Source organism: Chelmon rostratus, chromosome 3 (assembly GCF_017976325.1).
Source record: "Chelmon rostratus isolate fCheRos1 chromosome 3, fCheRos1.pri, whole genome shotgun sequence".
NCBI classification, from domain to species: domain Eukaryota; kingdom Metazoa; phylum Chordata; class Actinopteri; order Chaetodontiformes; family Chaetodontidae; genus Chelmon; species Chelmon rostratus.
The window spans coordinates 22,537,963-22,559,187 of NC_055660.1; the positions used below are offsets into that span (position 1 = coordinate 22,537,963).

At 45.3% G+C, this 21,225-nt stretch overlaps 2 protein-coding genes across 2 annotated transcripts in view; one reads left to right on the top strand and one right to left on the bottom strand.

Moving 5' to 3' along the window:
* Positions 1 to 438: 438 nt before the first annotated feature.
* On the bottom strand, positions 439 to 19,644 carry jupa (junction plakoglobin a). The gene is made up of 16 exons (XM_041966847.1): positions 19,498 to 19,644; positions 9,227 to 9,268; positions 8,646 to 8,813; positions 8,289 to 8,539; positions 7,698 to 7,936; positions 7,068 to 7,269; positions 6,535 to 6,679; positions 5,556 to 5,659; positions 5,131 to 5,469; positions 4,459 to 4,611; positions 4,194 to 4,313; positions 3,949 to 4,099; positions 2,856 to 2,977; positions 2,536 to 2,575; positions 1,777 to 1,914; positions 439 to 854 (listed from the first exon to the last, which is right to left on the bottom strand). The coding sequence occupies exons 2-15, from the start codon at positions 9,237 to 9,239 to the stop codon at positions 1,784 to 1,786; spliced, it is 2,178 nt and encodes a 725-aa protein (XP_041822781.1). The 5' UTR covers positions 9,240 to 9,268; positions 19,498 to 19,644; the 3' UTR covers positions 439 to 854; positions 1,777 to 1,783.
* Positions 15,605 to 21,225, top strand: part of hap1 (huntingtin associated protein 1) — a 38,921-nt gene continuing 33,300 nt past the window's right edge. The window contains exon 1 of the mRNA XM_041934212.1: positions 15,605 to 15,738. Within this exon, the coding sequence (XP_041790146.1) occupies positions 15,605 to 15,738 (134 nt within the window). The remainder of the gene's footprint in view (positions 15,739 to 21,225) is intronic.

Genomic DNA, 21,225 nt, shown 5'->3' on the forward strand with positions numbered 1-21,225 from the left:
GCAGGTGATTACAGTCACATACGATCTTTTCTTCAAAATTCAGTTGATAAGGAAAGACATCTTTGTTAATATTCTGCTAATGCCGGATAATGCAAACCTTTCCCAGTGAATAACTTAGAAAAGATGAGAAACTATTCCTAAAAACAAACATTACACTCCAAAAAAGTAATCCACGTGTCAGCCGATCACAGGAGAGCTGGAGGGAGGAGGAGGGGGGGGCAGTCTGTCAGAGACCTCCACATCTCCTCGTTTGTTCACTCCTACTGAATTAGTGCTGCTGACTCCTATGTGTTGATGACAGCGGGAGAAACTTGACAGTATATATAGTGTCAAAACTACAGCATAGACAGCAGTGTCTGTTACGAAGGCGTTAAGAAAGAAACAGAGCGGTGAGCAGGTGCACCGTGCACGTTGAGCCACCTCTGGCAGTGTTTTCAACTATCATCCTCCTTTTTTTTTTGTTTTCTCTCTCAAAAAAAAGGAAGCTACATGATTATCATCACAAAATAAAATCTCTTTGGCATAGAATACCCACCCAAAAGCGCACTCACACACACACACACACACACACACACACACACACACACACATCCTCACGTGCACACACGCACTTTTAAAAGGTTCTCTAACAGAAACCTACAAGCATCGTCGCTGTCACAATTATAATCGGCAAAATTATGCTATAAAACAAAGTTGAGCCCTGTTAAGATGATGAGTCCCGTACTCAGTGATAATTGCATATATTACACCAGGCTGAGAGCAGAGGGAATGATCTCTACTGACGACTATATTCTCTTCTTTGTCCCATTATGTCCCACATCAGCTCCTCCGCTCCCTTTCTTCCTCCTCTGGCTCTGTGAGAAGAGGAAAAAGACGTGATGAGGAAAACAGCTCGCCTCTCAACAGGCAGGTTATCATGCTGCAGAAAAGAAACATCAGACTTTAAAGGCCCTCAACACCTGCTTTGTTAATCAAGCTCATAAATGTGAGCGATGAGCTCCGACGTGAACGCGGCAAAGGCTCCTCTTACTCCTCATTTCTGCCTCTGAGAGGTCTGTGTTTGTGTTTGTGTCGGAGCTCTTCTCACTGGTTTGCAGTGGGCGTGAAAATGGCAATGTCATACTTCACGACACCAATCAGTGAACAGTCACTTCTGCTCTGACAGAAGATGTGTTCCAGATGCACCGTCTTTTCTTATCGATGTAATAAGAAAAGACTCGCGGAGCTAAATTCTACTTAATCTCATAAAGGAATAAATTGGAAATGAGTTTGACTTCCTATTAAAGTCAAAGATGTTCATTGCAAAATTCTACAATGCTCCATAAAAAGTACTCTGGTCTGGTCTTTCTGCTGATGATACATCTATTTTCTTTCACTCGACGGAAATAACTTCGTAAATTCTTACATTTTCATGACCTCTGAAATATTACAGATCACAGTAAAAAGCAAACATGTCATCAATTTACTAATTTTATTGTGAAAAGACAAGCAGAAGTGTTTTTGGTTCCCAACCTTTCCGCCTTTTCCTAATTGGGTGGAGCTCAATTCGTAATGCTCTTACAAATAATAAAAGCTACAGGTCATTAAAGTACTGATCAAACCACACCCACAAAGTGCTAATGATCAGCTGAGGTTGTGTGTGTTAAATGGATGCTCTGTTTTTCAAACTTAAATGGCCTCTTCTTTACTAATCAATATTTAATGTTATTGAGAAAGGGGATTTAAATTTAAACCAGCACATCCTGATTGGCTGAGGTAACGTTTGCATGTACTGACCTGTAGGTCAGTACTCAGGGCACACTTGTCTGTCGTAGACGCTGCCTGGGTAATCGTCTGGCATCATCGGTCCTTCCATGCCGTCCATGGGCATGTCAGCTGCATACCCTCCGTATCCTTGGTAACCTACATCCAGCTCTGCAAGAGATGACCGCATTTGTTTTTTTTTTTTTAACTTGTTATACACTAGACCAACAGATTGTACGTCATTTAACTTCCCTCACGCTTTGTTTATTTACTGCTGCTGGCGTGATACAGAAACAATACAAGCTTGTACAAGCTAGTGGACATCATTTAACATTTGAGGCACATTTTTGGATCACAGTGATCACGGAGAGAGGAGAAGCTAATCCGCTTTCCTCTAGAGTCTCTGCTCTGAGAGGAGACAGAAAATACCAAGGCCATACAAGGAGATAAGTGAAGAGAAGGAAAGGACGGGAATTAAGAGAAAGATTCAAACACAGATAAGGAAAACACCAGGAAGGAGACTGATCGAGGGAAAAGCTTTTAGACTTGGCAATGAGGCAGAGACGTATGAAAGATGCCAAATGTGAGGAAGAACATATGAAAGTAAGAAAGACTGTTGGAAAAAACAATGCAAGCTAGGCCTCGTCTCAGAGCACTGGTTATTTGGGCTGCAGCAGGGAGGCAACCTGTTAGCACATCACAGCATTTTAACACGGTGGCTGCACCATGTGGTGGGGTGAACCGGTGCTGAGGAATGTGCTATATGTGCACATTTCAGCCATAGCTACTCACCATCTGGATAGGGTCCATCCATGGGGATGCTGTTGTGGGCCTGTGGAGAGGTCACGAGAGGGCAAGGGTTAAATAAAGTCAGAGTCGCTTTGAGAGCTTATTAATAGCCCTTTAAGTATTATTAAAATAGATAATATAACAGTTTCTTAAAAACCAAACACCTCTCAGATTGCACTTTGTAACTGCTTTCAGCTTTAAAATAAAGTGCTGAGATGAGTCAGATGTAAACAAAGACAGCTGAAGGCAAAAATAAATAAAATGTGTGCTTTAACGCTGATGTCATGTCCTGTGCTCTGCAGTGGAGGGCGCCAGACACTCACCATCTCCCAGGCAGCGGCGTCGTGCTTGAACAGAGAGTGTGTGAGCTCCACAGACACTCGCTTCTTGTAGTCTGAGTTCTTATCCTCGGAGATGCGGAAGAGCACAGCGGCGGCGTAGGTGGCTGCGGGGGAAAAGCATCAGGACACGTTCAGCAATGTACAATAACCCCCCCTCCCCACTGAATAATAAAGTGTTGGAATGTGGGTGTACTGAAAGGGAAACGGATCAATCCACGTTTTAGTCTGGACTGCACCACAGATTAAAGTTTTGAAGTTAAACCAACATGACAGTTTTAGTGCTAACAACAATAACTGCATGAGTATTGTGTCTTTTATAGAACTTCCTGAGGCGCCAGCAAGTGCGCTAACAGTATCAGTTACAGCTTTAACAGCATGTTGTGTGGAGCTAACATACTGTATATCTCTGTATGTGTGTGTTTGTTAATGAGCCTTGTTTAATTCAGTCATGGCACTTCCACATGTAAATACAACACACATACTTTCAGGTAGCTAAAACTGCTGATTTAAGAAAGAAATGACAAAATATGCTCAAAAGGCAATAAATAACCACCTAAATAGCAAACTGACTTTACTTAAAAGGAGCAGGGTTTTTTTTTGCATGAATAAAGCTAAGCTAACCGGCTGCTGGCTTTAGTTTCACATTCACAGACAAAAGAGTGGTGTCAATCTCCTCATCTTTTTGGAAATAAACTAACAATACTATAACAGAATGATACATCAGTGAGACAAAATAAGTCATAAAAGACGTTTCTCTAAAACAAAACATACTGGCTGCAAATATAAAGTCATATCTGCAGAATGTGGCCTGTTAATTATTATTAATTGTATTAACTTGTACTAATCATTTGAATATTGCATGCAGTCAAAGTCCAACATTGCACCATATTTCATACTTGTATTCTTTAAATACAGGCTGCAACATGCCATTCTGAAGTGTAGTGGACAGTAGTCTGGGAACTGAACTTACAGTAAGCAGCACAGCACTCGAGTAAATTGACTTTGTAGCTTTCCACCTATGACTAAATGCTACATTACGGTAAGCTCATCGCGGTGCATTATCTGGGTGTCCTACCAATGCCCTCGTTGTTGGAGTGCAGCAGCTCCATCAGCGGAGACGACGCTCCCTCGCTGTCGATGAGCTCAGCCGACGGTTTGTCCAGGGCCAGCTCGCACAGGACGCCGGCCGCCACGCGCTTCACGTTGTCCACTGGAGAGTAGAGGAGCTGGAGGGGGGGAAGGGGACGAACAGTTAAACAAAACATAAGGAAGCTAGTTATCCAGACAAGGAAGTGTGATAGCTTCTGTTTCCTCCGTTACCTGAACAAACAGAGGGATGGTCTGCAGGTTGGCGATCTCTGCTCTGTTGATGGGATCTCTTGCCAGGATGTGCAGAGCTCCTGTGCAGCCCTCCACAATCTCCTCCATCCTCACTCCATCCTGAGGGGCAGGATAAGAAGACCACATGTTACTCGAGGACACAGAAACACATAAATAATTCACAGCTGTCGATTAAAAAGCCTTCAAACATGCAGGCAGTTAATCAGCGATCTTAAGCGTCCTTTCAAACTAGCCCCTCATGTACCTGGTATGTCTGCTGGGCGGATGAACCGTGTTTCTGGGCGTCCTGATGGGCTTTGAGCAGCAGGTTGACCAGACGGGGGATCACTCCAGCGTCCCTCAGAGGGGCCTGGTTCTCTGGGCACAGGGCCAGGTTGCGGATCAGGCCAACCACGGCCTTCAGGCAGGGAGGAGAGGATACAGTCATGATATCATTCATTGTTGTTGGTCAAAAAGGTAGAACAGGGCTCACAAACAGCTCCAAGCTTCTCCCTTAGATATACAAAGTGATGATTTAGTCCCCTGAAACGTGTTCTTGTAAAACATGCTGTTCCTGCTGTCATTTCATGCTCGTTCAGGCTGATGGAGACTCTGGCCATATGCCGGATCTGCCATCCCCACGGCCCATCTGTCTGTCTCTCCTCACCCTCTCTTTGGAACAAACCCATTAACTCCTCAGTTTGTTTTTAACCTCTGGTCCCTCAAACCACCTGCTTTCAGTCCACCTCTTCTACTGTCTGGAACAATCATTCACACTCATTTCTTATCTAGAGTAACCTATGAGCTCAAATAAGTAAGAGTTTGAGCTAAGACAATTAATACATGATCATTTCACAAGCTCAAAATCTCATTGACCCATGTTTGAGTCAATACTCTCCCTGCGCCCGCCCGTCCCTCCCTCCCTCCCGCTCTCTACCTTGATGACGGGCCAGTAGTAGGGTTGGTTGAGCAGCTTGACGATGGCGGGGATGCCGTAGTGTTTCCTCACAGCGTTCTGAGCCAGCTCGGCCTGTTGGTGGCGCGAAGTCAGGTGGCGCAGAGCGCAAACAGCGGGCTCGGTCACATCCTCCTTCTCGCCGGCGCGCAATATGGCGTGGATCAGAGACTCCACGCCGTTGCTCTGGGTGACCAGAGTTTTATTGTGGGCATTGTTGCATGTCAGGTTTGACAGGATGCCCGTGGCGCAAGTGAGCATGTTAAGGTCGTCTGAACTGAGCAGGCCCACCAGCACCTGCAGCAGGCTGTCCATACCCTCCTGGAGAGAGAGAGAACGAGTTCAGGAAGGTCCTCGTGTGCTGAATTGTGAGAAATTTTTTAAAATGTGGTTTTGTGGACACAGACCTCCTTGGTGGCAGCATCGGAGAGGTTCCTGAGCGTCCACAAGCAGTTCTGCATCAGACGCTGGCTGGAGCCTGTGAGGTGCTTACCCAGAGCCTGCATCCCACCTGCAGGGAGCAGAGAAGTCAGACCAATCAACTCACAGCGACATCTCACAAACTGTACTGTCATGAACTTCAGCTCGTTCAAAACCCTGCAGCTTGCCCATTAACCAGAACCGAGAGGAGAGAGCGCATTAGTCCAGTTTTAGCTGCTCTGCACTGGCTTCCTGTAACAATCGGAATTGATTTTAAGGTCCTCCTCTTTGTTTACAAAACCTTAATGGACTAGGACCAAGCTACATTGCTAAGTCTTGTTGCCTTTAAGAGCACTGTGATCATTTGCTGCTGGTTTACTGAAGGTTCCCAGCTGAAAGAAAATCAGGTTTGCAGCCTTTGTCAATTACGCCCCAAAGCTCTGGAACACGCAGCCTACAGACACCAGGGAAGCAAAGCTAAAAACTTAAGCTTTTAACTAGCTATGACTTCCTGACAGAGGTCTGAAACTTTAGAGTGCTTCACCTCACACTCATGCACTGCTGCACTTCTTTTAAAACGTGGTATTTTCATTCTGTGTACTCTATTTTTATCTGTGTTTTACTACTACCATCTTATGTTATGCCTTCTCTTTATTCTATTGTCCTACTTATCTTCATCTTATTTTTACTATTATTATCATTTTACATTAATTTTCTATTCCTTTATTCTACATTTTTTTATGTGAAGCATTTGGATGTGATTTCTTTGTTGCAAAGCACTTTGAGCTGCAGTTTACCTATGAAAGCTGCTATACAAAAAAAGTTTTTTATTATAACAAATTATTATGAAGCTATGCGGTTGACAACAAACCACCACCAGCCTCTGTCCAAAAAGCTGACACACCTGTATGACTACCTTGCACACACACGCAGGTGCGTGCTACACAAGAAACATGTCTTACATACCAGCCTCTACAATGGCGGGTTTGTTGCTGGGGCACACAGAGAGGACTTTGAGCACACGGCTCGTTGTCCAAAGCAGCTTCTCATAGTTGTAGTTTCTCATGATGTGAACTAGACCCTCAGGGCCTCTGTTGGCGAGGATGATGAGCTGCGAGAGGGAGAGAGAGAGAGGCTGTGTGAGTATATGTGGTTATACAAAGTGCACATTGAGTGAAAATAACTTTAATTCTTGAACACTCAGGAAGCCTCAGGTTTACAATACACAGCTCTGACAAAGCTGTGACCTGTCCAGGCACATAAACACCAGTTAATCTTCAGTCATTTTACTACTCTCAGCATATAACCACACCCATTCCCCCACTGTGCCAGCACCTGAACAACCCTGTTCACACGCCACACCCAAAACAAAACACATGCACACACAAGCTCGACAACTGGAACAGTCTCAAATTACAATACCGGGCTGGCATGAAGTACAGCAGCCATTGTATCACATGGCCTGACAATTACACGCACGCATTCACACACGCACACACCTTGCTCTCCTGGTTGCCGTAGGACAGCAGCTGCAGACAGTCTGTGGTGATGGCAAGGAACTTGGGGTTGCTCTTATTCAGCAGGGGAACCATCCTCTGCAGGCCGTCGGCCAGACGCACGGCCATCTTTGCTCCTTCCTGGTGCAGCAGCAGGTTGTGGAGCGTGGTGATGGCGTAGAAGAGCACAGACTCCATAGGAGAGCTGAGGGAGAGGGACAGGTAGGTTGAGGAAAACAAAGTGTCTTTAAATCGTTTTTTTATTTTTGTTGGATCCAATTTCATCCAGCTGTCTCATTTACTTGTACTTGAGTCTGCGATCTCCTACAAACTGGTGAGTGAAAAACGTTTGTTTTCTACCTCATCTGACCCCGACTGTAGCTGCACTGTTAAATACTTCACAATGACTTCACATCATCTGTGACACAACAAAATTAGCCTAGAAATGGAAATAACATTGCAAAAAAAACCCCAAAAGGTGGATTTTCCCTTTCATACCTATACTATCAGAAAGAGCACATTTCCCAACATACTTAAGCAACTAAGACAATGATAAGGGCCAAAGTCAAAGGTGACTGAAACTCAAACAAGTTCCTCAGTCCATGATCTCCCTTTGTTTTCTTCATGTGGTACCTGAGCATGCGGACCAAAGCAGGGATGCCTCCAGACTTGAAGATGGAGAGCAGGCCCTCTCTCTGGTGGGACAGGTTGTGGAGGATGCTGGCTGTGGCCCGTGCCGTCTCCATGTCGCTGGTGTTCTGCATCGCCCGCACCACCGCTGCCACCATCTGAGGGGACTGCATCAGCGCGCGGCGTGACGCCTCCTTGCGCGTGAGCTGGTTGACAATCTGTGCTGCCTTGCTGACGACCACCTGATGAGAGAAAGGGGAGAACGAGAGTTGAATTTTTTTTACTGGTGGAAGTAATGTATATACTTGAAAGTGACGGCCTGGTTTCAATGCTACTTTTATAAAAAGTAATGGTAAGCTAAGCCAAACATCTGCTGGCTGTGAATGTTGAAGTATTCTTTTGATTTTTCTGTCGATGGAGTAATACATCAATAAATCAGCACTATATTATAGTACAGTATACTTTATAGACTTTATATACAGGACTTAATGTAGAGAAGATACTGAGTTGCACCCAATGACACCAAATTTTATTAAAATATTGTTCTAATTTCAGACTGTGTGTGTGTGTGTGGGCTTGGCTGTCGTTCCTCACCTGGTCTTCATCGTTGAGCAGTTTGGTGAGCTCCGGCACGGCGCGTGTGGCGAGCTCTGCGTCGTCCTGGTAGTTGATCAGATGGATGATGGCCGTCTTGAGCATCTGGGAGGGCTCGGCCAGCCGCTGGACGTTGGTCATCTGGGACGGGTCTGTCTGGGTGGACAAGATGGTGGTGCCCGCCTCCAGAGTCTCTGGGAACATTGCAGCCCGCACCCGCTGGGCTCTCGTAGTGTACAGGGCTTCCATGTCTATCGTGAAGGGAGACGATGGCGAGGACGTCACTTTATTCAATCATTTACGGCAAAGACAGAGAACATGCAAACTGGCTGGTCTGGCCCTCGCTTGTTGTCTTACCGGGCTCTTCTGTTGTGACAGTGGTGGTCATGGTGTAGTGCTTGGAGGTGGTGTACTCGCTGTCATCGTCTCTGACTGTGGTGGCTCCGGATTGGATGCCCGAGTCTGGGCCATACATCGTCTGCTGCCACTCTGTCACCTTCACCATGCCGCTGTCAGGCTCACCCACTGCCAAGCACAAACAGAACAATTGTGGCAAATCATTTATTAACAAGCTTGATAAACAGGGAGTGAGGATATTTAGTGGGGCCCCCTTTTTTCTGCTCAGGGAACCAGTGTTTTACTTCCACACCACAGGATGGAACTGTTTTACAGAAGTAACCTTTAGTTAACTTTTGCTTTGAGGAAATGACCTCAATATAAATACATGAAAACAATAGCTGGAAGTCAGAAAGGTCATGATCAAAATGTTCAAAAGTCTCCCTTAAATGTACTATAAAGCACAAGCTACATCTAAAATCAACATAAAATCACTGCATTATCAAAATAGAGCTTGCAGACATGTAGGAAGGGGGAATAAGATGTGCCAGTAAAGTACATAAAAACGTTTAAAAGCAGGAGCTTAATTGGGAATCACTTACTCTGCATTGCCATCCTTGCCTCCCACTAACGAAAGAGCAAACCTAAAAAACACAAAGAGAGTCAAAGTCAGGATTCAAACGTTTCTTCTGCCATAGCGATGATGATAAACCTCACTATATGTCATGAATTGATGAATATTTCAGCGAGGTCTCTGCTCCCGTTATTTTATATGCCAGCAGAGTGTGACAGTTCACACGATGACCCCCGCCTCCCCTCCAAGTCATGCACGCCGCCCTGAAAATGACAACACAGAGCAACAGCAGAGGCTCATGGGGTAGCGAGAGTGAAACGGACTGAGAGACAGCTGTAAGTCAGGAATGCTAACCACTCCAGGCGACCTTTCACCCCGGGCCTCCACCCATACAGCCGTGGGAGCAGCCTGCTGCTGACGCATGGCAAACAGGAACCTGCTCGTCAGGTTTCGACTCCACTGAGTGAGTGACTGTGCGTATGGACAGCGATACTCCTCGTCACACACACACACAAGCCTAAACCTCCAAGAAAATGTATGCAACTTCACTTTTTGTCTTATTTCAAGAATTCTCCAGAATCCTTCTTATTTTAATTTACAACCTGCACATAGTGCTGCTGGAGAGAAAGTCACTGCACACATACCAACACATCAACAGCCACAGTTTGAGGACCAGTGGATTTTTTTCCCCCTGTTGTCACTCCTGTGCAGCCCTGAGTTGAAAATCTGATTGCAGATCTGTTTTTCTTATAGCTCACTAACAGAGCTCATATCATTTTAAAAGTGGTATCAAGGACAACCATAATTTCCACTGACTTGATCGTGCATGTTTGTCCTATACCTCCTACATGATCATGTTTAACTAATAAAAATTGTTCAGTGAATCTCAGACTCTTTGAAATTGTTTATGAAGATAAAACAAAAGCATTTACTTCCTGTCAGGACATGGTTTGCATACAAGATCCTAATATTATATTTTAATCTGTAGCCTTAAACTGAAGACTGAAACTATCCTTCTAGACTCGCTTGTTTTAGGCTCCACAGAGCCAAAATAACCTCTCTCAGTCCGAACATGTTCTCCATCTCCATGTTTCTGCAGCCTGAATGTTACCCGCCACATAAATCCTCACTGTCGCAGAAAAAATTCTGCATTCATAATCGTGGCCTGCTGCTGCATGTGACATATGACCGTTACAGTACAATGCATTCTACTGTGCTGTGTTACAAGCGCTGTCAGATGTTTGACTGTTACTGATGGGATTCTTAGCTGAGCACATTGAAGGGGTGCACAGTGTTCTTGTGTGTGTGTGTGTGTGTACTATACATGTAAGAGTGTGTTTGCAGATTTCTGCAGATGCACTGAAGGTACCTGGGGGCTCTACACACAGCCGAAACCAAGGCTTTAACAGACAAAAAAAAACTTCATATGACAGCTGGTTATAAATTACAATATGATTCTTGCTGTAAGCAACTATGCTTATCTTCTGTCTTTACAACTAATAAAACAAGTCAGGGCTAAGTCAAGCTGCTGAGTTGGCACAAAATAAGCAATAAACCCTTCACCTACCACCTCTACCTCTGCTCACATTCAGCTCTTGGAACACTTTCATACTAGCACAACTTAACAATGTAGTGAGCACTGTAATCAGAGCTGATCTCTGGGTTCGGAGGAAAAGAATTTGTACAAAGCAGGACTGCTTTGTCTCGTTGTCTTCCACTCGAGCAGCTCATGATGTATTGGCAAAAGCGCCACTCCCTCATCTTTTTACCCTCTGGCTTTGCATAAGGATGTGTCTTGCTGTGTTTCAGGCCCTTGGTTGACCCAGCCCACTTTTTTCCCCTCCAGGCATCATACTGCGTGTGCATACCGGTGTGCACTTGTGTGTGCGTCACTGCAGCTTCAGCAGGGGGGCTTTGTTTTACAACACAGTTTGTATGAAGAAGAAACTGACAGCAGTGTGTGTGCACCAGCTAAATGTGTGCACAGCATGTTCCTCATTAGTTTGTGTCTGTCCCGAGTTTTCTCTGTGGCATTTTCATGGACTAACAACTCGCTTGCAAGTCCTCACGTGTTTGGGTCTGCATGTGTAATTTGGTGTCGTTGTGCATGCGTCCAAAATGAGTCCACCTGAACCTGATATTATTGTAAGGTCCCAACATGTCCCACTAGGTGACTCTCACTTTCACGTGGAGCAGCAGCTCAGTGGGTTGCAGCTGTAGTCAGTCTGGCATGAGATCCTGCAGGACCAGGCCCCAGAGGACTGTCTGTGCTTGCAGCTACATGCTACCTTACAGATGCAATGAGTCACAAGGGCATACACAGAAACTATGCTCATAATCACAGAGTATTCCTACCTTTCTAAGTAAAGGTGTGGCCTCTTTTTAAATGCAGGCAGGAGGGCTTGTATGTGAGAGTAAGCGACTATTGGCTGCCAAATGATGAATATGGCAATGGGAATAAAGTGTTATAAATTAGACAAACCAAAAGAATTATTGATCCACTACACTAGGCACAGACACAACTGATCAAAAATAAAGCCCACGTGACTTTTTAGTTTCAAGCTGAACTACAGCATGTACACCACATCCACGCAGAACTTTCCTGTTCTCTGCAAATCAGGGACAGTGTTTGTGCAGTCTTTGTTTTCCTGGGCGAGGCAGCGGGTTCAGCCAACTGTTGCAATGCTGCGACACGCCCCGCGAATCGCCTGGGTAACCGAAAGGCACTGTGCTGTGTGGGTTTTATCTGCTGACCCATCTGATGTCTGAAGCTATGCTTACTTGTTTGCTGATAAGTGCTCCTCTATCTTTTCTTCCCTCCACTTCCTCATAATGCTCATAACTGTGGCCAAAGCCAAGAAAATCAAACAAAATCATTCGAAAATCTGATTTAAAAATAATATGCTGCAAGTAAAAACTAGAGATGAGCAACAATTTAGAGAAAAAACAAACATAAAACAACTTTTTGTATATTCTTACAACTAAGGTGAAAGTAAAGAGTATTGGGGCTTAACTTGTGATCCCTCCCACATTGTTCAGTGTTGACTGAAAGCTGTTGCTTGTTGTGTACCTGGACTTGTAACTGTGACTGGACTTCGCCCTCTTCCAGTTAATGAGTGATACATCCTTTCACTCTCACTGTACCTTGCTCTGTCATCATCGTCATCACCGCCACTATCCATCATCCGCCCATGCAACTGCGCAGTAACATGGAAATCACTCCTTTTACTCAGGAAAACGCACACATTTCACACCCATCACCTCCCATTATACGTTAGGCAACAGCCTCTGTGGATGACTTTAGGGGTCTTATTCCAAAAAAAACCAACCCTGCCTGCACAGTACAAGCAGGAATGCGGATCAGTGAGAGCAGCGAGTGAACGAGTTGTAACAGAAAAGCGGAGATGGATACTGTTCAGCAGCCGATGCTGAAACGCTGGTGCGACATTCCACACGAACACAGTGCATTTAGTCCGTCCTGTGTCCATGTGCAAGTCTTGCGCTGAAAAAAAGCGCACACCTTTCCACTCACCTAGCACTAAACTCCTCCTAACTTACTCAGCGACTCACTCACACATTGCTCAAACGAACAGATACTGAGGACACTGCTACTCTGACAACAGATGAGTAACTCTGTTCTCAATCATGAGAACAGGTTTTCTATCCTGCCCCCTCTCTCCACTGGCATGTCAGACAGGGAGTGTCTCCCCAGCAGTGACAGGCTCTCAATAAGGGCGTGGCAGCAGAGTGCACAGATCTATGAGTGAACTGGGCGAGGCTGACTACACCTAATGGCTAGAGGGGCTAAACGGGAGATCAGGCACTTTATTCTCCTCATTATCCTTCTAATAATTAAGAAGCTGCGCAGTTATAAACTCAGTAAGATATGAAAAACATTCCAGTAAGCCAGATTTTGACTTGGCCGGCCTAAGCTGCTCGTTGTGTCACAGCAGGAATGAATCAGGTCAGGGAAGAGGCCCACAGGGCTGGAGACTGGTCGTATTCCAGAGCGGCTTCTAACATACGTTAGAGAGTTTGCAGTGATTTGTTGTTTAACCTCATGCCTGTTTGGCAGGCGGGGGTGTAAATAACATGTCACAAGGCTCAAGGCTGTGTACGTGCCTGCCTGAGAAGATTAACCTAGCGAAATTAGTTTTAAGTGTAAAGGCAAGGAAGTACACTTATCCATCTGCTTGCCAAGAGTCGGATGAGACACCACTCTCATATTTGTCAGTTAAATATGAAGCGAGAGTGAGCAGCCAATTGGCTTATCTTATCTTAGCTTAGCATAAAGAATGGAAACAGGAGGAAACCACTAGTGAGGCTGTGTCGAAACACTAAACATGTTATATCTTGCTTGGTGCATCCGTATGAAAAAACAGGGAGTAAAAACGACAGGAAAAAGCCCTGCACGTAACCCCCTGCACAATGCTAAGCTAAGCCAAGCTAAGCTAACCGTCTCCTGGCTTCATATTCGCTGTGCATGAGAGCGCCATCAATCTTCTTGTGCAACTCTCTGAAAGCAAAATGTGAAGTTATTCCTTTAATTCACATAAATAAACACAGCAAGAGGTTAGCATTTGTTTATGTTAATAACCTTCTCATGGTTGTCAGACCGTTACGGCTTAGTTGTAGAAAACTTAACCTCGTTTGGTCTGTGATTTCTAACAGGCTTGCTGATGTCATGTTTAGGCTGACATGCAAATAAAGCAGATTATGTTACCACACATCTGTAGAGCTTCCTGCACCATCTGCACTATTCGACGTATAAGCTGCCCCAGACCCTCCCCGCCGCGCACACACACACACACACACACACACACACACACACACACACACACACACACACTGTCACATATATGTCCCCTGACATGCAACACACACTCCTCTTCCAATAAACCGTTTCTCTAACACAACACCCTGCACTCACAGGGCCCAATCCTCCTGACACAGTAAATGGCCAGTCCGGCCAGCTGAGCCTCCAGAGCAGACGGGCTGCTCTTCTCCACCGAGCCGGGGGTTCAGCTGTCCCAACGGGACACAGCTTAACATCCCACTAACCTTCCTGGTCCCCAAACCACACATCCCGTTTGCCCCCACTCGTCCAACAATAGCTGTTATGGCACTGTAATGGAGGCAGCAGGGGCTAACTAGATAGCTGTTTGTTATAAATCAATAAGGCAGGATGTGAAGTGGTGCACAGCTAATGGATTTATTGTGGTGGGTGACAGGAAGTGGTGGTCAACATTATCTGACTCACCAACCCTGCTCGGCCGTCCGGTCAAAGAGGGGAAGTTTACTGGGAGAAGCTGGACTTTCCCGTCTGTTTCTACATACTGAAGACGCAACACTGCGGTGACAAACTACTGCAGGCTGTATCACAGTTCAGCAAGAACACAGCTCCGAGTTCACTTTTTGGAAAAAGCGCCCCCTCTTAGTGAGAGAGCATTCGTCAATTGACTGTAACAGGCAGTTGATACAATCCAGACCATAGCAACGCTGCCATGCCAAGAGCCCACAGAGAAAGAACAGACAATGAGATACGGCTGGCGTGCACTTCAGCAACACACAAACTGAATTTGTCTAAACGTGGCAGACGCAGCACAGCGTGCTCCCCTTCCTTGCCTGAGCCGGAAAAATTGCCAACAACACAGTCAACCACAGTCAGGATGCCAATGAATAAAATAAGCAGCAGAATGGATAATGGCCCCAGATCTGTCGGTTGATTTACTGCAGCTAGTTTAATGAGCTGAATTAAGCCAGTGGATGCCGCATTGTGGCTGTAAACTTGTGCAGTTGTTTACTCCCTGTGGGACCTCGCTGTGAATCAAAGGAAATGCGAGCTGTCTCGGAGGAGGTGCTCGAGTGCAGAGCGGGATCGGATTACAAGGAGCTGATAAAGAAGGAGGGAAAGAGTGAAAAGGGGTGTACCCTGTATGGTAATAAACCCTCATTTGGAAAGCAGCAAAGTTCACAGAATGGTCCATCACATACTGGACACTGTGGGAGGAACTGACGACGCCCAGAGATCGATTTCTGTATCAGTAGAATGATACATCATAAAGATAAGGAAATCACATCACTAGATTTCATCTACTTTTTTAAACACTGAATTCAGCATTGGAACATTTCATGGCCCGTTCCTTGGCTTTTGGGTGAGCAGAGTGTTTTTCAGGCCGCAGCAGTGAGTAGGATGTTCCCCTCTCCGTGTTGTTTGGTCGATGATAGGAAGGAAGAGGATGAACTAAGTCTCTGACACAGCACAGAGAGCCTCTGTGCTACTTTGTTTGGGGTAGAGAGGAAAAGAGTAGCGGCATTGTCCCATTGACTGCTGTCAGAGTGAAAAGGAAACCGGGGTCTCAAGTGTCCCCACTGGATGCAACCAAAAAGGCTGAAGCACATCAAGATGGCCCTGCGCGTTCACCGGCCAAGTCTGGTGGTCAACGCTGCATCCAAAGCCCTGTTTAAAAGGCCTGACAGGGAGGTATTTCTTGAGCTGCCGCTGCTACGCATCGGTGTGCGGCTGAGCACTGAGGCGATGTGACAGATGATTAATTTTTCAGGGAGATTAGAGGCACGAGGGAGCGCTGGGGGTGGAGGGGGGGGTGCTTTGGAGAGTGGGGCAAAAGTCTAAAAGAACCCAAAAGAAGCGCTCCTCAGTTCAAGTTCACACTTTGCTCTTACATCTAAAATAAAAGAAGAAATAAACACAAAATCTGAATACCTAAAGAGTGAAAGCGAGCATTACGAAAAAATGGGTCACTCAGTCTGACAACAGTCATGTCATTTGTTTTATAGAGCTCCAAACCTCCGAAATGTCAACTTCTAAAAGGAAGAAAGGAAAAAGGAAGACTCGCAGCCTTGATTGTCTAAAACGCCCATGCATTTTTCAGCTTATCTGGCATCTTGTAAAGTATTCACAGGCCCCAGGGTTGCACAACTTTCTCAACCCATGAGAACATGAAATCCCTCAAAAGCAGTGAAACATCGAACCCAAAACTGAGTTATGAGACTTTCATTTAACGGTGACAATATGCAAAATGAACTCTCCTGTGAGACACTGACGTTCTTCATGCTGTGCATCTAACAAGTCGCGCTTCCCTGGTGACTTGCTTTCCGTTGCAACCACACCCTGGCTGCCCTCACTTTCCTCAATCTCTCATAGAAGTGTAATTAAGGGACAGGGAGGAGGAGGAGGAGAAAAACAGACACCACAGGACTCATCAGAGTCACTATGCTGAGAAGTACAACTCAGCCAAATCATTCGACTGTGAAAACTTTATCTTTTGAGTCAGTGCTGGAATCGAGTTCACTCCCTCCCCGCGTGGATACGCTGTCAGTAATGAAAAAATTATCAATGGTAATGTATTCATGGAGAAAACAGCAGGATTCAGCCATTTCCAGCATGCTGTTAGACTGATGCAGGGCTGTTTTTGGACAGAACTGTGACCGGAGCTGTCTTCAAATGACCAACCTGGCAGACATTCACACAGCTCTTAAGTACAAGTGATGGGAAGAAACAGCCATTAGGCCTTTGACATTTTAAGTAAGGGACATTTTCTTGTCCTCGTTTGAGCCAACCAAGAGAACTGCTGAAGGTGAATAATTCATGTCAGTGACTGTCATGGGTAGGGTTCAGCTGGGCAGTGCCAGCTTCACTTGCTCAGCACTATGCCACTGTGCTCCGCTAGAAGCTTCTGACTTTCTCGTTTGTCGGTGACAGCAGAAATCTTTTACACGAGTGGACGTTTGCGGGTGATCCTGCCAATGTTTAATTACCGTATTCATCCCAAACAAAGACACTCTGAATTCTTTGGCTTGATTTAATTAACCCCTTCCGTGGAGATCTAGAGTTTGGCTGCAGCTGAAGTCATCCGTTTTAAAAGTAAATCAACCAGTGTGATTTCCTGATAGCAGGTCTTTGGTCAAGGATAATAATATAAGAGCACTGGGTGTCTGGGAGGCCGCACAGTTGAATAAATCTGCTTTAGTTTGACGACAACATTGTCTGCTGAAGATTTCCTCCAAAGCCTCGGGAAGTTAACCCCATGGAGACGCTGACGCCGTTGCGCCACCTCTCTTTTGCCTTCAGCCACAAAGACCCGTATCGTAGCTGATGGGAAACTCTATCTCTCTGCGTCCTGTTCTCCATGGGAACAGTGAGACACAGAGGCAGGGCGACACTCAAACACAGAGCAGGTCACACGACGTGTGCGCTGAGTGGCTGCGACTGAGACCCTGGAAAGTGCTCGGTAAGGCACCAGTGAACAAAGAGACGAGGTGAATCCACAGAAAAAGAAATCCTTCAAGCTAAACAAGGGGGGCAGGATATATGCCATACAGTAATCCCCTTTGCAAAGTGTAGACCTATTTATAAACTGAAGGATCTCCTGGCCTCTTGCTCTGCTAATGTAGGACAGTATCACGGAATTAAGCAGGAGGGGGGAGATTATCACCGTGTCACCACAGCTGTAGCTGCGAAATCTACAGTAAGTCCCCCCCTACCCCTCCCCTCTGTCGGCGTCCCACCACCCATCCACGCTCTTCCCCGAGGGCACACATGAACAGCTTTCCAACCAGGGTGCTGTCTGCTGCTGCACTACTTGATGACACGGACCCGGGGCTAGCTTTGTGGAGGCCTGGCTGGCAGAAAGTATTGGCACCCTGTCCTCTTCAACCTGACACACATTCGGCGGCCTCAGCTGGACGCATTGGTCTAGAAACAAGTTGGACTCCACGAACTCGTTTAGCGTTGTTCTTGGTGGTTCTTTGCGATGGCGCCACTTGCTGATAATTCGATCAAGAGAGAAACAGGTAATGTGTTTGGTGTTTAACGGCCCAAGAGACAGACAGAGGCTCGGTTTGAAGAAAAGCTGTTTAACTTCTAATTCCGACGTGACCCATGTCAAATTTGACTCAAACAGATATTAAAGTTGGCTACGGAGGACAAATGACTTGATCGGATAAGAAAAAAGCGGATCAAAGTAATTTAAGATGGATGCTGATTTCAGTGGATTTACTCATGAAATCAAATGAAAGACATTTGTGGTCCAGTGGTCACCAAGCAGGACTGAGAAACTGCTGTCCTGTCAAGTCCCAAGCCAAGGGAATGACATCATGGAGGATTTGGCAACACCTGGACACATCACTGCTGGCATGGACAGCAGTGTGGGAGTGGATGGGAGCTATAGCAACAGCAACACATTTTACACATAAGATCCATTATTCACCGTCATACATTACAGATGTGTGTGAAAAAGAACTTCAGGCACAATTAGCTCATTACATTATTTACTATTATTTGAGCTCACGTAAACTTGGAGCTGCAGCTAACATTTATTTTATTATCAGTCAATCTGCTGAAAAACTCGATTGATCGCTGGTCTGTTAGTGTGGGTGGTGTCTTCAAATTGCTGGGTTTGCTCAACCAACAGTACAAAACTCAAAACTATTCGATTAACAATCACAGTTATTAGTAGTTAGAACACAAGAATTAATTAACAACCTTAACATTTAAGAGATCAGAACCAGTACATTTTTTTGGCACTTTTACTTTAAAAATGACTTAATTGACAAATCCGATTACAAAATAAGTTACCGTTAATTTTCTGTGGCCTGACTAATAATTAATTCAGCTCTATTTAAGTGTAGGCTCCATTTACGAGTTAGCTGGAACAATAAATGCTCTGTCGTTGTCTTGCCAACACGTCATAAAATGTTAGGTGGAGGACTATCACTCCGACACGAATTCTACAAGCTCTTTCTTTTAATAGAAAGATATTGTCTACATTAACAGGATATATGGCATAGCCCTTTTCACCTGCCTCTCTCGCACGCGGACACACACACACGCTCGCGCGCATACTTGAGCGTTACGAACGCCGCTGTGACAAGTTATGTCAAGTTTAATAGTCGATACTGGAGCGATAAACATGGTTACGCTTCATGAGAGAGCTCTTTGACGCCGCGGACAGTAAAAAACGTAAGTTTCATGTTAAAAAAAATAAAAAAACACGGCGAACTTTTGGGGCTGGACAGCTCGCGCTTGACTCCGAAACAGCAGGCATGCGGAAATGACTTCCAAACACAAGGCTGGATTTGCGCACAGGTAAGCAAAAGGTGGGAAATGTAACGAAACGTTACACAAACACGCACACTCCTATGAGGGAGCAGGACAGAAACTACTGTACGCTTAAAGAATGAAAAAATACACATACGTCGGTGAGAAAGACAGTATGAGCAGTTTAAAGACGGCCGGAGAAAGAAAACACAGGCTTCGTCCGGTTACTTTTAGCCTACCTGTCGAAACACACGGAAGCGTTTTAGTTTAGTCCAGGTCAGAGCTGTTTTCCTCGGGACGGGACACTGTCTGTATTCCTCCTCTCTTCACTCTCTCCTCGGCTGCAGCTGGTGGCCGATGGTCCTCCGAACAAAAATGAGTAAAAGGAGCGTCACCTCAGCCCAGACTCCGCCCCCCTCGGGCCGACCCCACCCTACACAGCTCCACACTGGGAGAGGCGGTGCGTTACTGCTCGCCTGGAACTGTAGTCTATAAAAACACAGCAAGATGATGTTTACTTCGTCAAAACTACTCGAGGCAACATCGCCCATTATAATGTCATGATAAACTTTGAACTGATCCTAACAGTGAGACATTACAGAGCCCTGCCATAAGCTGATCTGAGGATATTAATACGTTACAGAGCCCGTACTCGTAATGCCACATATAAAGCCCACATGAACACAACAGCAAAAGTCTGAACCTCGCTGAAGACATTTGAGGGGAAAAGGATCGTCCGACCTATATGGATGTTTCAGCAGATTGTGCAGCACAGATCAAACGTGTAATAACTTTCATGTGGCTCAAACACGTCCGTATTAAAGTTCTGTTGCCGTTTGCATTCGTATTGTTTCTCATTTTAAAGAGGCTACAACGACGCTGTGCGCAGTCATTCCGTGCACCTGTATGACGGTCCGACCACACCTTGATTACAACACGAAACCAGACGGCGGAATGAGTCACTGTGGTCGGGAAACGATACGCTGCCGGAGGGGGGCCCGCTCACGCTTTTTACAGCGAAACGCACACGATCGATGATGTGTGTTTGTGTCATGTGTTTAACACAATCTTCCTTTTTTCTTTCTTGTTTGACAGTAGGGTTGAAAGTGTTGTTGGGGAGGGAAAGAGAGAGAGAGATGTTTTCCCTGCCCTGTTTATTATGATCGTCTAGTTAACAGGTGGCTCGTGCCAATAAAGTTGACAATGAATTGAGATTTTTTTAACATTAGACGGCATTTTACTTGCTTCTGTTAAACTGGAGTGTGAAATCAGTAACATCACAAAAATGAAAGTGATTTTTTCTGCAACTAACATTATTTTCTATATGATCGATTTGCTGATCACTTTGTCCTCTTATTGGTTGATTGTTAGGCCTTTAAAATGTCAGAAAACAATACCCATTGCGGTTTTCCTAAGCCTAAGTAATTTTTTTCAGTTTGCAGGTACAGGAGAGGTGGAGACAGGGAATTATTGCTAAAAAAACGTAATCAGTTAATCTGCTATTAAACTTGTTGTTGATTCAATTTCTGTCGAACTGACTAATCCATTAATTGACAAATCATTTCAGTGAGGTAACCTAAACTTTCCTTTCCTAACATTTAACAATGTGACCGCATGGCTTAATTGTAAGGCTTTTAAAGCGCTTGGTGAAAACACCCCACAGGAATGCCTGTGACACAACCCGTTAGCAAATATTTATAAACATGCATACAGTTAATAAAAGCTTTAAGGACACAGAAACATGCAGAAATGAGGTTTCCACTAAATGCATATACTGGAGGTCCAGTGAGGTCCAACAGCTATAGCTACTATATGTTAATTTCCATGGTTCCAGGGTCACCCACAGTGCTCCTCCCTGCACAGCGAAAAGTAAAAAGAAGAGAAATCCCTCTACCTACAGTGGTTCAGCGAAATGCCACACAGTAGCAGAACCTTGTCTAGCTGCCTATGTAACACGCTCAGACTGG

Coding starts and splice junctions, on each gene's coding strand:
- jupa (XM_041966847.1), bottom strand. Junction 4,612..5,130: donor ACTACTGGCCCGTCATCAAG/GTAGAGAGCGGG, acceptor CCCTGCCTGAAG/GCCGTGGTTGGCCTGATCCG. Junction 1,915..2,535: donor GGATGGACCCTATCCAGATG/GTGAGTAGCTAT, acceptor CATCTCTTGCAG/AGCTGGATGTAGGTTACCAA.